This window comes from Chenopodium album, chromosome 20 (genome assembly GCF_948465745.1).
Source record: "Chenopodium album chromosome 20, dcCheAlbu1.1, whole genome shotgun sequence".
Taxonomy (NCBI): Eukaryota; Viridiplantae; Streptophyta; class Magnoliopsida; order Caryophyllales; family Amaranthaceae; genus Chenopodium; species Chenopodium album.
In genome coordinates this window covers 26,747-42,462 of record NC_137853.1, presented here as the reverse complement: position 1 = coordinate 42,462, position 15,716 = coordinate 26,747, and the positions used below count along the sequence as shown (strand labels likewise).

The 15,716-nt window shown below is 37.4% G+C and overlaps 1 protein-coding gene across 2 annotated transcripts; it reads left to right on the top strand.

The window, feature by feature from the left end:
• The first annotated feature begins 3,477 nt into the window (after positions 1–3,477).
• On the top strand, positions 3,478–15,418 carry LOC145598119 (protein transport protein SEC16A homolog). 2 transcript variants are annotated; one of them, XM_081654431.1, is made up of 13 exons: positions 3,478–5,525; positions 5,658–5,975; positions 7,230–7,358; positions 7,446–7,568; positions 7,673–7,843; positions 9,694–9,819; positions 9,979–10,113; positions 12,562–12,689; positions 12,769–12,877; positions 12,959–13,339; positions 13,456–13,611; positions 13,711–13,997; positions 14,438–15,409. In XM_081654431.1, exons 1-13 carry the CDS (start codon positions 3,912–3,914, stop codon positions 14,922–14,924), a joined length of 4,164 nt encoding a protein of 1,387 aa, XP_081510557.1. In that variant the 5' UTR covers positions 3,478–3,911; the 3' UTR covers positions 14,925–15,409. The 2 variants fall into 2 exon arrangements, with proteins under 2 accessions (XP_081510557.1, XP_081510558.1); XM_081654432.1 differs by having other exon boundaries at positions 3,899–5,525; positions 9,682–9,819; positions 14,438–15,418.
• The last annotated feature ends 298 nt before the right edge of the window (positions 15,419–15,716 follow it).

Below are 15,716 nucleotides of genomic sequence, written 5' to 3'. Positions count from 1 at the left end.
CTTTGAGAGTGAGGGATAGCTAAAGTAGTTAGAGCTTTCCTTCCGGTCTTAAAAGATTCTGGGATCGTTTCTCACCTCCGCCCTTGTGGCTCACTAAAAACCCAAAAAAAAAAAAAAAAAAAAGGCTCACCACTAAAGGGTTTTTTTTAAAGGACACTTTATAGGTTTATATTTAAAAAAAAAACTTCACTCCCCACCCAAACATTTCACTAAAACTTTATTCACTCCGCCTTATTTTTGCTAAACTTAAATTTTTTTTTGCTGAATTAAAATTATTTGAAAAATACACTTTAATAATCCCAACTATTGCCGATTTTAGAGTTTTTTTTTAAACACCATTTATGGGATTAAGGCTTTGATTGATTGAAACACCACATGTCAGCACATGATTGACCTAAAAAAAAAACCCCTAAAACCAATCCAGCAGGCCTCCCCTACCGCAAAATCCCAGCTAACCCACAGCCAACCAAAAACCGGCCGGCCACCTCCATAACCACCTGAAAATGGCCGGAACAAATATGGGTTTCAATTAATGGTGGTTGTTTTGCAAGTTAGTGCGAATTGAGGCCGAAATCACATTTGTTGGCCCGCCAAATTATTGATTTAGTAGTTTGGGCAGTGTTGAAGTAATTGGTGGTGTGGGGCTGTGGCAGTTCTTGTTGGTTCGTGGAGAGGGAGCAGCAGTAGGGGTTACGGTTGCTGCTGCAATCACTAGAGGTTGTCATTGCTTTGTTTGCGCCATTTGCGGTGGCTGTTGCTGCTTAAGTTGTGCCACTACGGTGGCTGTAATTGCGGTTGGTGACTGGTGGTTGTTTTTCCCAAAACACACACAACCGATCCACCCCAACCCCCTAAACCACTCTTCTCTTTTCCCTCCCCCTTTGCCGTAAAACCAGAAAAAAACAAAATCAGTGCCGCTCCTCTTCCCCTACACCCTCGAAACCACCCAGGGGGCCGAATTTGGGGGTTAGGGAAGGGAGGAGGGTCATTTTTTACGGTGGGGGAGGATGTTTTCGAGGGAGGATGGGTGGTTTTGGGGTGGAAGTGGGACGGCTAGGGTGGTTTTTGGGAGTTAAGATAAAATACGATCCCTCAACTATGGTATTTGTAGCATTTTAATCCCCCATCTTTCAAATGAGGCAAATTAGTCCCTCAACCACCCATTACTTACTTTTCTAGTAGAAAAAAGATTAGTCACCAAAGTTTAGGGGCCTTCTAACTATGAGTTGGCATTTATTTAATAAATAATGGAAGTTTAGGGACTAGCAAGATGAGTAGGCATAATTTATTACACTATTGGAAGTTTAAGGATTAAGTACGCTTATATGGCGGAGCTCATCATTGCGATGATTGGACTATGTTGATATTAAGGATTAATAATTAGGCAAAAACATTTTTTTTGAAAAATATTATCAAACTATAAGAAATAAGTTAAGATATTTTTAAAAATCATATCAAATTCAACTGAAAAAATATACATATAAGCTTTTTATATTGATTTATATCTAAATGTAAAAAATAATTAAAATTTAGTTTTTTGATTTTATGAAAAAGAATAACGATTTCAACAATTATTTATCATAATTTTGAAGCTAATTTTACTTTCATAACTTAATATTTGAAAATTCGCATTCTTTTACTTGATGGTTCTTGTTATTCATCATTCTATGGCTCCCATCAAAATATTTTCACTAGTAATTGCATAGATCATCATTGCCCTCATAAGCTGAACACCGAGATGTATTCTTTTAGAGTTAGGGTTTTAGTGTTTTTATTTTTTATTTTTTTTGAGAAAATTAGGGTTTTAAATGAGTATACGAAAAATGTTCATTTTTTTGTGCGCATTTTTTTTTAATAATTTGAACTTCAATTCATCAATGACTTTATCTAATTATAGATATGTAAATATTGTCGTTATTTAAATGAGTATTTTTTTTACCCACCACAATAATAGGTGGGTAGCAATCTCAAAAAAAATGAGTATATATTTTTTTTTTTTCAGATATGTTAATATTGTCATATTTATATGGATAATGATAATCAAACATCCATCCAAAGAGCACAAAGAGTAGCAGCTTTTACTTTGGTTGTACTAAAATCCTTCAACATTAAGTGTAAAGTTCCTAAACTTTTGCTTAGTCATCACTTCCAGGCTGGTCCCTAAACTTTGTTTAGTCATCACTCTCACTCCCTAAACTTTGCTTAGTTGGGATTGAAAGTCCCTAAACTTTGCTAACTAAGCTTTTCCACCACCAGCAATGGTGAATAATGGGTGGTTAAGGGACCTTTTTGCCTCATTTGAAAGATGCGGTATTTTATTAAAATTAAATATAATTAAAGATTTTAATCATGAAATTAATGTAGTAACTCCTTGAAACTTTTTTTGTCTCATCAAGTAATGTTGTTGGTACAAGAGCCGCCTCCCTCTTCCCTCTTTTCTCTCTCCTCTCTCTTTAGGGTTTTAATTTTCTTGGTCATTTAGGTCGAAAATAGTCTAATTTCTTCGAAAATTATACTATTTATGACCCTTTTTCCTTGATTTAATTTGCTTTTTTTGTTATTTGATTTGTTTTGCTTTGTTTTGTTCTCTCTGTTTGTGAGTCTGTCCTAATTTTTTTGGGTTTTTCCCAATTTTCTGGGATTTTGATTCTCATTATGGATGAGAATTTTATTTTTAGGGTTTTAATAATAATTGAGAAGGTGGTTTGGATTCATATGGGTTTAGGGTTCGTCATCAACTCTACGATCAAAACGTCAGCGCGGATTGCGAAGGCCTCTACTTGGAAAGATGCAAAACATCGAAAATCACTACTCGCGTCAAGTTTGAAGCGGTGGAGTGTGAGCTATGCTTGATATGTAAATTAGTTATGATTTGATTGTAAAAGTTATGATATTTTCTCTAGATATGTGGTTTACAAATCTTTATTATTGTTGTAGATGCCATATGGCTATTAATTAATGATAATATTCTTCTTCCTGTAAAAAAAAAAAAAAAAAAAAAAAAAAAAAAAAAAAAAAAAAATTAATGTAGTAACTCGGGGCATCGCCCGAGGCCTAACAACTATTATGACTTCCTCCGTTTTCTTTTACTTGCAACACTTCCCTAAAAAGGAAATGTCACAATACTTGCAACACACTATAAAAGGAAAGTTACTTTAGAAAAAAACTATACTATATCCCTTATTTAAAGCACATGACCCACTAAATTACACTCCTAACAACTACTCATCTTATTTTAAAGTTTATTATATCATGTAAACCCCACCTTTCTTCATTACCGCATTAAAGAGTGCATTGCATCTAAAAAAACGGAGGAAGTATTTAATAAACGTTTTTTTTTGGGTTCCTCTTAAGAATCCCCACCCCTAGTTAAAAAAAAAGAAAAAAAGAAAAAGAAAAAAGAGGTGGCCTTTGGTGTGGGGTTGGTTAGACTCGTGGGGGAAGGAAATTCATACCTCTGCGTCGAAGACAATAACTACTACGGAGTACTGTCTTCCCCCCTCTATCTCCATCACTTTATTTTCCTCCTCATCTGACGCGATCAAATTTCACCTACGTTTATGGAACTTTGATCTGTAAGTTCAAACTTATTAATCTGCTTCCTCTGTTAACTTCTGTGCTGCTACAACCAACTCACTTTGCTTTCATTTTTTAGCTTTATATATTCTATCTTTATTTATTTTTAATTATAGGAGAGGAAAAAGAGGACAGTGATTTGCAAAAGCCTTGTATCTGGGGCCTTGTTCTATTATTGTGTTTGAATTTGATTTTTGATTTGCTTTTATATGATTTCGGATCTTAATTTTGGTGTTGAATTCCAGTTGAGAGCGGGAATTTTGTAGAGGTTTTAGGGTTTGTAGAATTGGGGTGGTTGTTACAGAGTGATTTGTTAGGTATTTATTTTTGATTTAATGGCGTCAAATCCTCCATTTGAGTTGGAGGATCAGACGGATGAGGATTTCTTTGATAAGCTAGTAAATGATGATGATGATGACGATGTTAGCTCGAAAACCACCGGATTGATTCATGCTTCCGATTTATTGGATGGGAATGAGTCGGATGAATTGAAAGAATTTTCTAATTTAAGTATGGGCGGGATAAATAGTGGCACGGAAACGGTTAAGGTGGAGGGGAACTGTGATAATCTGGGGATACAGAGTCTTGAAGCAAGGGGGGACCAGGTTGTTGATGGGGAGGCTAATTCTTCGTTAGCGTCATCAGATGAGGTTCAGTCAGGGTTGATGAGAGAGATTAGTTGCTCACCTACGAGTGGTGTTAAGGAGGTCCAATGGAGTGCTTTTACTGATTCAGCTATGCACGGTAGTGGTGGTGTTGGATTTTATGACGAATTCTTTACTGACATAGGAGGGGGGGAAATGGGGAATTCCCATACCGAAGCTAAAGCTGTGCCTGGAAATGAGGCAAGAAAGAATGCAGTTACAGAGAGTTCGTTTAGTCATAATGAGTATCAAGGTTCAACTGGGGCTGTTACTGAACAACCTCCAAATGGGGGAGATACATATAGCATCGAGTATTGGGAAAGCCTTTACCCTGGATGGAAATATGATCAAAACACTGCACAATGGTATCAGTTGCATGGTAGTGATGGAGTTTTAAATGGGCAGGAAAGCTTTGATATCACTGCTGGAAATATACAAGGAACCTTTGGTGCAAATGGAGACAGCCTATGGGAAACTTCTAATGTACAGTCATCCCAAAATTTTAATGCACAACCAACAGCTCAATCTGCTGTGGGAACTATAAGTCAATTAAGTATAACTGAAAATTTATCCGGAGACAATTCCATTCTGCAACAGTATGAGGAACATCAGTATCCAGCACATATGATTTTTGATTCTCAGTACCCTGGCTGGTATTATGATACAATAGCTCAACAATGGTTTTCTTTGGAAGTTTATCATGCAACGGATCAGACTAGCAATCCACAGGTTCAAAATGGATTCCTCTCCTCAGCAGGTTATTCTCATGCTAGTAGTACTAATAGTCAGGCTATTAACAATGATGGGCTACAAGGTCCCAGAGGTGAAGGCCTGGAAAATTTTGTTGCTACATCCAGGCCTACTACCAATTTTAGTGTGGTTCCGTCGTGGCAAAGATTTAATGATAACAATAGCTACGGTAACAATCAATTGTGCCAAGAGACTCCCTCGGGTTCCACAGGAGCTTTGGAAACATACAAGCAAACACGACAGAGTAATAATAATTCAAATTGGGCTGGTGGCTTGAGCAATTTTTCTGCTGAGAATAATTTTCAGCTGTTTAATCATACTCAACAAGCTCTGCAAAATGAGACTCAAAACCCAACTGGTCATTACAGCAGTCAACATGCAGCTGCTGTTCCCCAACCCTTATTTTCTAATGCTCACCATGTCTCTTATACACCAATTGAGGGAAGGTCATCTGCAGGTCGGCCTCCTCATGCTTTAGTTACTTTTGGGTTTGGGGGAAAGCTTGTAGTTATGAAAGATAATAATACTGGTGGGTTTTCAGCACTTGGAAGCAAGGTATATTCACTCATTTATGCTTTACTATGTCAAGTTAATGTAGTTCTCATCTTAGATTTGGACCTCATTTGGTGATTTCGTCAGTGTGCCCCATATTTTATCATATATAATTTTCCTTTTCCCCTTTTGCAGGATAGTGATGGATGCTTCTTATCTGTACTCAATTTGATGGAAGTTGTGAGTTTGAGCAAGGATCCGTCTTGCTCTGAGACAAGTGCTTATAGCTACTTCCATTCTTTGTATAATCAATCCTTTCCCGGTCCTTTAATTGGTGGTAATGTGGGAAGCAAAGATATGAATAAATGGATTGATGACAAGATATCAAACAGCAAATCTCTGGAAATGAATTATGGTAAACGTCAAGGTTCGAAATTGCTTCTTTCATTGCTAAAAATTGCATGTCAACACTATGGAAAACTTCGATCCTTTGGCGGGGATACTGGGCTGAAGGTATATATATTTGAATCCTGAAGTGGCTGATCTATAGTGTTGGAATCTTTTTACCTTTGTTGCATCTGCTATTGATTGTGAACTGTTAGTAGCTCCCACTCCCCCCCCCCCCCCCCCCCCTCATTTTGAAGAGTGTACATAATATGAGATTTTTGCTTCTTTGAACTACCCAGTGGCTTTTCCCCCCCTTTGATTGTGCTTAGAGAATTTTCCTTTAGGCAATCCACAACTTTTGAACTGCTTGTCAACGCATTAAGCAAAATGATAGATTTCTATTATGGTAAGAATTAATCTGTTTACATTTTGGGGCTCATTAGCTATTGATGCATGGTCAGTTGTAAATTCTCTCAGTTTGGTATTTGGAAGGTACTGCTTGGCCCTTTTGCACGCTGAAAGAAATGGAGAAGGGATTGCTTGTTTTAGTTCAGGATTAAGTTTAGTATTATTGGGCAACAAATCCCATACCTAATTTTTTTTCTTTTGCATTTTTTTGTTGGAAAATTTAACTGGGAAAGTTTTAAGTTTGGGTTGTCTTTTCAAGTTAAAAGCAATTTTATAGTTTTTAGAAATATTTTAATTATTGAGGTTGTCTTTTGAAATGGGAAGTCAGCGTTATGTCCGAATCTGCACTTTTTTCCCTTTTTTTTTGGAGATAATTCATACGCATGATTATTTAACTTATGAGTTTGAGCCAATTTATGATGGCTATTTCTGAGACTTGTTGCTGGTGCAATAATCAGGTTATTTTGGAGGGATAAAAGGAGATAGTTTTTGATGCGGGGGAATCGAGAGTTGAGGTTACAAGGTTTCTTTTGTTGGCAACTGAACAACTTTGCCGGAGAATGTTATTGTAAAATAGTACATGAGAGTGCTTGAGCATGGGGACAGGAAACTAAAAAGAGCAAAGAATTCACCTTTGTAATTTTGTATGTTGTGAGGAGTGTTTTCAACGTAGAAACAAGTGCTTCAAGGTTTAATGCTCTTACTTACATTTTAGATGTTCTGGCTCTGAAGCAAACCTTGTAATTTGAGTGAATTTTTGAATGGCTTTTTATATGGCACTATTTTCTGATATTCGAGTGTTGATTTTGCTCTGTGTGTGTGTGTGTGTGTGTGTGACTATTGGGGGTGGGGGGGGGGGGGGGGGGGCAGGGGAGGGGGTGGTTGGTGGGAATTGGTCATATTACTTGCCGTGCAATTCTTCAGAACTCAGAAATATTTATCAATAAAAGCGGTTTTTTCCATATATGTCAGGAAAATGACCTTCCTGAATCAGCCATTGCCAAACTCTTCGCATCTTCCAAGAGGACTGATGGCCAGTTTAATGATAATAATGCAATTTCTAAGTGTTTGATGACTTTGCCTTCAGAAGCACAAATTCAGGTATACTGGACCTCCCTGTATTTCTTTCATTTTTTAACTAGTATTATTACTTCTGTGAAACACTGAAATGGATACTTGCTATTTTAGACTACTGCTACCGAGGTACAAAACCTTCTGATGTCCGGTAGAAAGATGGAGGCTTTGCAACGAGCTCAAGACGGTCACCTCTGGGGATTTGCTCTAATTCTTGCCCGAGAACTTGGGGATCAGGTTTGTACTTGTGTACTTCTCATCTTCTCTTATCAGATCAGTCTAGGCTCCCTGGCTACTTTGTTTAATGAATTTAATTAGTTGATTATTGGTATAATTTGCAGCTTTATGCTGATACCGTGAAGAAAATGGCAGTTAGCCAGTTAGTGGTAGGCTCACCTTTGAGAACTTTGTGCCTTTTGATAGCAAGAAAACCTGAAGAGGTTTTCTGTAATAGCACGATGCCTGCTAATGACGTGTATGAAGCAGTAAATATGTTGCCACAGTCTGTGCAGGTACGTAACTTCTCTTGTTATTGCTTCATAACACTGGCAAAAATAATTGAATTTTACATATCGATAAATTGTTGGTAAAGAATTGACATCATTAGTTCAGGGTAGTTAAGAGGTTCATTAAGGGGTTAGGACTGATGTCTAGTTGCACTATCCAACCCGCTATTTGTTTTTATTTGATTTTGTTACGTCAAACAGACTTCACAAAAGCTAGGTAGTATTCTAGAATCGAATGGACCTAAACTAGACATTTTGATCAAACGGACTGAATAGTTTACCAAACTAGAAACGCTAGAATTGGTGAAAATTAACTCACTTAATTTTACAAGGTTAAGCACAAAATTTTACATTTTATTGATCTCAATCACACACAAATTAATAAGGCCCTTTACATTGGCAATATAATTTCTTAAATAATCTAACAAAGAATCCTACTATACATGGAAAATAAACCCCTAATTCACAAAATTAATTAAATCCTATGGCCGCCCTTTTCCTCCCCCCCCCCCCCCCCCCTCCTACTTTCATGGCAGCCTCTTCTTCCTTCCCAATCCCATATCCTTTCATGGAACCCCCTCCCCACAATTGTATTTGCCTTAGCCTTTCTTTCACACACCTGTCTCACCTGTATCTTACCCAACCGTTTAAAGCCCTTCAAATCCAGAGGTTTGAAACTTTGAGTTGTTCAGTTCCTGATTCCTCTAAAATACCCCTTCAACTCTTCTCCTGATCACACCTCTTACCGGCCTACAACAAAAAGCCCTAGTCTCTAATAAGAGATGAATTCTAAACTGTTTGGAGCGGTTCCAGATTATGTAATTCGATAGATTCCATTAACTGCCAACTAGAAGTCTAAAAGCATTTCTAGATGCAAGGTACTTGTGAAGTTGTGAATATTATAGAAAATAAATTAAATCTAGCTAGAGTAAAATAGGTAAAGTAAATTAATGTTGTACTATTTGTTGAAGAATTCAATAGTCCTGTCATCCAGCATTACTTTAGCTAAGTTTACAAACATTATTAATATACTACTTAATTACTTATATATCAAGACAATTAGTACATTGATGTCTAAATTATTTGATATGATTATTGTCCATTGCCAAAGAAAATCAATTTCCAGAAATATTATCAAGTGGGAAAATTAGATAACTTTTCCATGCAAACAGCAAGGTTTCTGGGTTGCTTCAACTTAATGGCAATACTTATACTGTTATACATACAGGGGAAAGGGGGTCTATGAGGAGGGGTTGCCAAAATAGGATGGTGAGGAGGGGAGTTGTGGAAGGAGATGGAATTGTGGGAGGACGAGAAGGGCCTTCCATGGGTTTGGAGGAGGGAGAGCGAAGAGAGCTTCCCTGGAAGGAGGTTATTGGATTTGATATCTTGCTTTCACTTTGTCTGAATCTTTACCATATAGTCCGTCCGGTCTCAAATAATCTTCCTGATACGTAACTTATGTTAGGACATGCATTTTAAATTTTAGTGGGGTTAGGAATCTTAGGATTAAATGTGAGTAGCTGACCCCACTTATGGGATTAAGGTTTTGATTGATTGATTGATAGGATTAAATTGTGAAAGAATGTTAGTAGAGGGGTTCTTCTCACATGGGTATCTTTAAAAGATAACATGAAGATTATTTGTGGGCATTGGCAGCGGGAGCATTATGTATATTTTGATTATTTTTGCCTATTTTAAGAGATTTGAATTGTAAGAACTGTCAATAGTACTGGGAAATTATGTGGAATGTCCCATAAATGTTTGATTTAGCTTTGGTGATGCTTACTTGAGGTGTTTACAATATCTTTTATTAAAATGTTGGTGTCACTCTCAAATTTTAGTATGCTAAGCAGAATGCAGGTTTTAGCATGCTGGAGAACTGGGAGGAGAATTTGGCTGTAATAACTGCAAATAGAACTGAGAATGATCATCTTGTGATTATCCATCTTGGAGATTGTCTACTGAAGGAAAAACATGATGTATGTCTTCCACTTTATTTTGGGCAGCTGTTGGCTGTTAAGTTTTGTTTATTTTCTTTGTTTGCGCAATTTCAATATTGCCATTTCCATCCATTAGTCTACAGCTGTAGAAAAGTTAAAAGATTTATCAGCTTCATTCTTATGAGTCCAATTGTATAGGTTATTGCTGCACATATCTGCTACTTGGTTGCAGAGGCTGGATTTGAGTTGTATTCAGATAGTGCAAGATTGTGTCTCATTGGTGCAGACCACTGGAACTTCCCAAGGACGTATGCTAGTCCTGAGGCAATTCAGGTGTTATTTTAGTTTCTTGTATTTCCTTTACAAGTTACTTCGGCTTTTCTATGCATGCAGTTAGACTTTTATTATGGTATTTCTACTTGCTAGAGAACTCCGCATTTATTTATACCTTATATACTATACAAATCGGGAGAAAATAGTCCTTTGTATTTTTTGTATTACTTTAAATTGTATCGTGTGTCTGTCCGCACTCATAGTTTATCACATTTTGTGCGTACTACTTTAGTTAGTTGAATAACTGTTACCTAAGTTACTATCTTATGATTTTCACCCTGACCATCAATGTATAGATTCCTTCTATAATTCGTTTTTTTTTTTTCTTGGGCTGAGGCTACTATTCATCGAGGGGACAAGAACTTGGGTCTAATGTTATTTGGCATTAACATTATTCATATTTCTACTTATCGACTTAAGATCCTTGCTTGATGTTGGGTTGATTTTACATGATTATAGTGTTCATGGGAAGTGTTGATTTCCAACTCTTCCAAAGTTTTGTTTTGGAGTAATGGATTGCTGCCACAATATGTATTATCTAGAGTGAACTCAGTGAAGACTATTGTACTCTGAAATCAACTGGAGGTTTGTTTTGAGTTTTGTTTACACTCACGTTTTAAGTCATTATCAAGCAATGTTGGAACTTGGTGTCGAATCACCTCAGCTATTAACATACTTGTATTTGGCTTTTCTCTGAATTTGTTTAACTGCCAGATCTTGCTAACAGTGCTTGTCACTTAACTGTATGGTCTATTGGCCTGTGGCTTTGGGGTAAAGGATGAACAATAGTGACAGGGTTTAATTTGCTTCTTTAGCTATGCCCAACAATTTCCTGTCCAATCCCACTAATTAAACAGGAAAGAAGCCAAATGGAGATGAATCTAGATTTATAAGCATTCAGGCCAAAAAAATTATCCTATCAGATGTTCTACAACACTCAACAAGGTCATGTACTTGAGTTTTCTACTATCGATCATAGGGAAGGAAGAAAGCTTTTGGTTGGGAAACCCAGCTCCTTGTTTTCATCTTTTTGTAGTTTTATAAGACCAACCTATGATATCATCCCACATCTAAGTTTCTGTCTAAAAGATGTATTCTGCATACCCACAAGGGCACACCCATGAAATTGTAGATTAATTGACATCCCAGGTCTCTAACCATCATTGGTGCAGGATGGGTCGCTGGAATTTGATTTTTTTTATCCTCTGATTGTGGCTCATCTACCCCCCCCCCCTCCTTCCCCCCTTTTTTCCTATTGATTTGACTTATTACCCGAGTCAAGCGCTTTTGATCCTAGGGCAGGAAGCTTTTGTCTGGGAAACCAGCTCCTCTTTAAAGTTTTAACCTTCTCTGATCTCATTCTACATTCCTTACCTACCAGCGCACTCCTATGAAAATATTGATTAGTTGGCATGCCTGTGAAAAGTCCGATTGTTTTGACACTGGATTGTTCAGTGCACTTATACTTAGAAGTTGGCAAGGGTGCAAGGCTTTGAGTGGAAGAGGCTTGAGCAAATGAAGCGTACAAGCCAAGATTTTATTATCTTATAAAGGGACATTATTTCCTATTGGCAACAAAAGCAAGGGGGTATGGTTTATCAGGCGCTTGTGCAGGGAGGCAGCAGGCACAAGTGAGGCTGACAACCAGGAAATCAAGAGAGGGATTTTTCGGAATTGTATGCGTTAGGGTGAGTGAACACGATTTCTATATTGGTTCAACAACACAACGCTTGTATCAAATAAAGCTGGGTAAGAAGCTTTGATACTCACTACTCATGATTCTCTAAAGAGTTTTCTTTTGGAGATGCAATATTTTCCTTGTGTTTCCGATTGACAATAACATTATAATTACTCTATGGCCTATAAACTTAAAAGGAAAGTCCTTGAATGCATAAAATAAGCGAAATACATGAAAAGGAGGTTGGATTCTAACTCCTCCCCTACTTAAGATGTTGATGAGCTCTAGATAAGTGATTTTGTTTTTTAAATCTTGAAAACTACTGTCTTTGGATCGCTGCTGGATGGTGGCGGTTGTATGAGGTTGGATTCTAACTCGTCCCCTACTTAAGATGTTGATGAGCTCTAGATAAGTTGGCTTCTTTGTTGGCTTTCTTGAGGTTGTGGAGATGAGCTTCGAACTACTTGGAATAGTTTCTTGGGGTTGCAAGTGAGCTTCCTGGAATCTTCTCGTCTCTGTTGCCTTTCTTGAGGTTCTGGAGATGTGCTTTGAACTTGTTGGAATGGTTTGCTTATAGTAGCTCTCTGCCCTTGATAATCTAGGCTGTTTTATTTTTATTTATATTTTTAATTTTTTTATGCACCATCTTTTACTATCCATCATATAGATCTATGCCTCCCCATTAAACTTTTTTATTTTCTTTTGGAGCAAAATATGTAGTCATAGACATGATCTTGAAGATTATGTTTGGTTTTTGGTTGTTACTGCAGATGACAGAGCTTTATGAATATGCAAAGGTTCTTGGGAATTCTCAGTTTGTCCTGCTTCAACTGCAGCCATACAAACTTATATATGCGCACATGCTGGCTGAGGTTGGAAGGATTTCGGATTCATTGAAGTATGTATATGAGCCTTTTAGTTTAATTGTTAAAGACATTTTTCCTTTGATTTTTTTTTAAGATGATGGCATAATTCAGATACTGTCAAGCTGTTTACAAATCTCTGAAAATTGGACGGTCAGCGGAAGCAGATACATTGAAACAATTGCTGTCATCTCTTGAAGAGAGGATTAGGACTCACCAGCAGGTTTGACCTCAACTTTTCTTTTGCTAAGGAGTTGTGGTGCAATTTCTCTTAACCTTTTTTTTTTTTTGTAACCCTTTTCAGAGTGGATATGCAGGTAACTTAGCTCCAGCTAAGATAGTGGGTAAATTGCTGAACTTTATTGATAATACAGCTCATCGTGTTGTTGGAGGACTCCCGCCACCTGGTCCTTCGTCTTTAACAACACAAAGTAGTTATCAAGGCAGTGAAAATCAATTTCAGACACTGGGCCCTAAGGTGACTGGTAGTCAAGCAATCATGGGTGTCTCATCACTGACACCATTAGTATCCATGAATGTAACGAGCAGCCAGTCGACCATGGGTCTGTCGTCACTGACTCCATCAGCATCCATGGAGCCTATAAGCCAGTGGGCAGTAGCTGAAAGTAAAATGACATTGCAAAATAGAAGCGTTTCTGAGCCAGATATTGGTAAAACTAAGCCGGTATAGTCACATGCTCGTGTACTTTTATTGTACTTCCTAATCCCTTGACACACACACACACACATACGCACCTGGTAGTTGTTAACCTTTTATTTTTTAAATTTGATATGAAATAGGATCAGGTTGATTCTTCAAATGAAGCAACTTCTTCTAGTACAGTGGTAAAACAATCTGGTTCAGCAGGAACATCTCGCTTTGGTCGTTTGAACTTTGGTGCTCAGATCTTGCAAAAGACTGTTGGATTGGTCTTAAAGCCTCTTCAAGGCCGCCAGGTAAGACCATTTATATTTATGTTTAGATATCTTCCTTACCTGTACAAAATATATGAAACATCTGTATCTTACTGATTGGTTATGCATATTTTATGAAAGGCTAAGTTGGGGGACACAAATAAATTCTATTACGACGAAAAGCTAAAGAGGTGGGTGGAGGAAGGTGCTGAACCAACTCCTGAAGAATCTGCTCTGCCACCACCACCGACTGCTGCCTTCCAAAATGGAAGGTCAGACTATAACTTGAAGAATGCTTTGAATGATGGAATGCATGCCACTAATGGTGATCCATCTAGTAGTTCAACCCCTGAAAGCAGCCCTGCTATACCATTTATGCCTAGCTCAAATCAATTTTCAGCACGCAGTCGGATGGGTGTACGATCAAGGTATGTATGAATTATCTATCTCTTGATTTTAGTCCTCTCTAGAGATCCCTCATCTCTGTTGGTACTTTATAATAGACTTATGCAGTGGTTGGAATATTTTGCTGGAGTCGTGTTCTTCAGCTCAGGTCTGATTCAGTTACCCTGTGCTCCGGTTGCATTTTCAATCATATTTTTTATCCCTCCTCCACCCTCAGTATTTCGGATGGACTGGAAGATTTTAAGGGAAAGAAACACTCCCCTTGTTCGTATAGATTTCATGAGTAAATTTTAAAGCTTGAATGACATCTACCTCCACTTTGCTACTGCAAATAGCAGTTTTGTGAGCTTTTTTTTTTTTGGAGGTGGGGAGGGGATTGTTGTTATTCTCTATAATGTGTTAATCTTTCTAAAAGTGAAGTTTGTATATATTTTTCTCAGTAGTGAATTTTTACTCTGTATAGGTATGTGGATACCTTCAACAAGGGTGGCGGGGCCTCTACAAATCTGTTCCAGGCACCATCTGTACCGTCAGCTAAACCTGCTAATCTCACTGGCACCAAGTTCTTCATTCCCATGGCTGCACCGACAAATGAACAGACTTCAGGCACTGAATCTGGAAGCGGAAATGAAATTTCTCCGAGTGGAGAAAATACTTCTAATGATCCTTTCCAAAACCTAGCACCTGCACCCATTGGAACGATGCAGAGGTTTTCTAGTGTCGATACCTTACCTAGCAAGGGTGCTATGGACAGTGGGATAAGCTCTCTTGCACCTCAATCTCGTCGTACAGCTTCATGGAGTGCAGTTCAAAGTGATACATTCACTCCGCCTTCAACAAGTGAGATTAAGGCTTCCCCACTTTCGTTTATGCCTGGTGATCAGTTGCTGGATAATCTGCACATGGATAGAGACAATTCTGGGGATGACCTCCAGGAGGTTGAACTTTGAACTGGGGTGCTGTAAATATCAAGTTTTGCATTTTATGATTAGTATGAAAAACACGATTAGAAATTATCTAGGCCAAAGCTATCGAAGCCCAGCGAAGTGGAGCTTCAAGTTCTAGATACAAAAAACTTCCTTTTTCTTCACTCTTTGCCATCTGCAAATATGTCGGAAAATTGATAATCTTATTATTGTACTAATTACTAATTAGAGGTAGGATGTTGTAGCCGTTAGATGGACATACTACATGGCAAAAATGAGTTGGGGCACCTTGTACAGTTCCATTTTGTTAGGTTCATTTGAAATGTACTATAGTGAACAGTTAAAGGTGGATAGGAGGGCGAGATTCAATAATGTAACGAAAATTTTCATGTTTCATATTGCTACAAATAATTGACTTTAGCACAAACTTTTAAATAAGGTAGGCGTATACAAATAGTCAGACAAGTGCAAATAATATTCAGTTAACCTAATTTGATCAGGTTTGAATTTTTCTAATTTGATTTTTAGATTTGACATTTTCAAATAATATGCACTTTTCAAATTTGAAATTTTGTTTATAAATTACAAAAACAAAGATATCCAATGATAAATAAATACTCCGTCCCTTTCCAAAAAAAAAAAAAAAAAAAAATACTCCATAATAAAAAGAATTGGTAACTATCTAAGGACTAAGGTAATAAACATTAGGAGTGTCTAACCGTTCCAATCTTGTTTCGATTGTTGGTAACTATCTAAGGCTATATAAAACAAGATTTGATCTCTCATCCTTCCATTCTGTTTTTTTTACAATGTTAT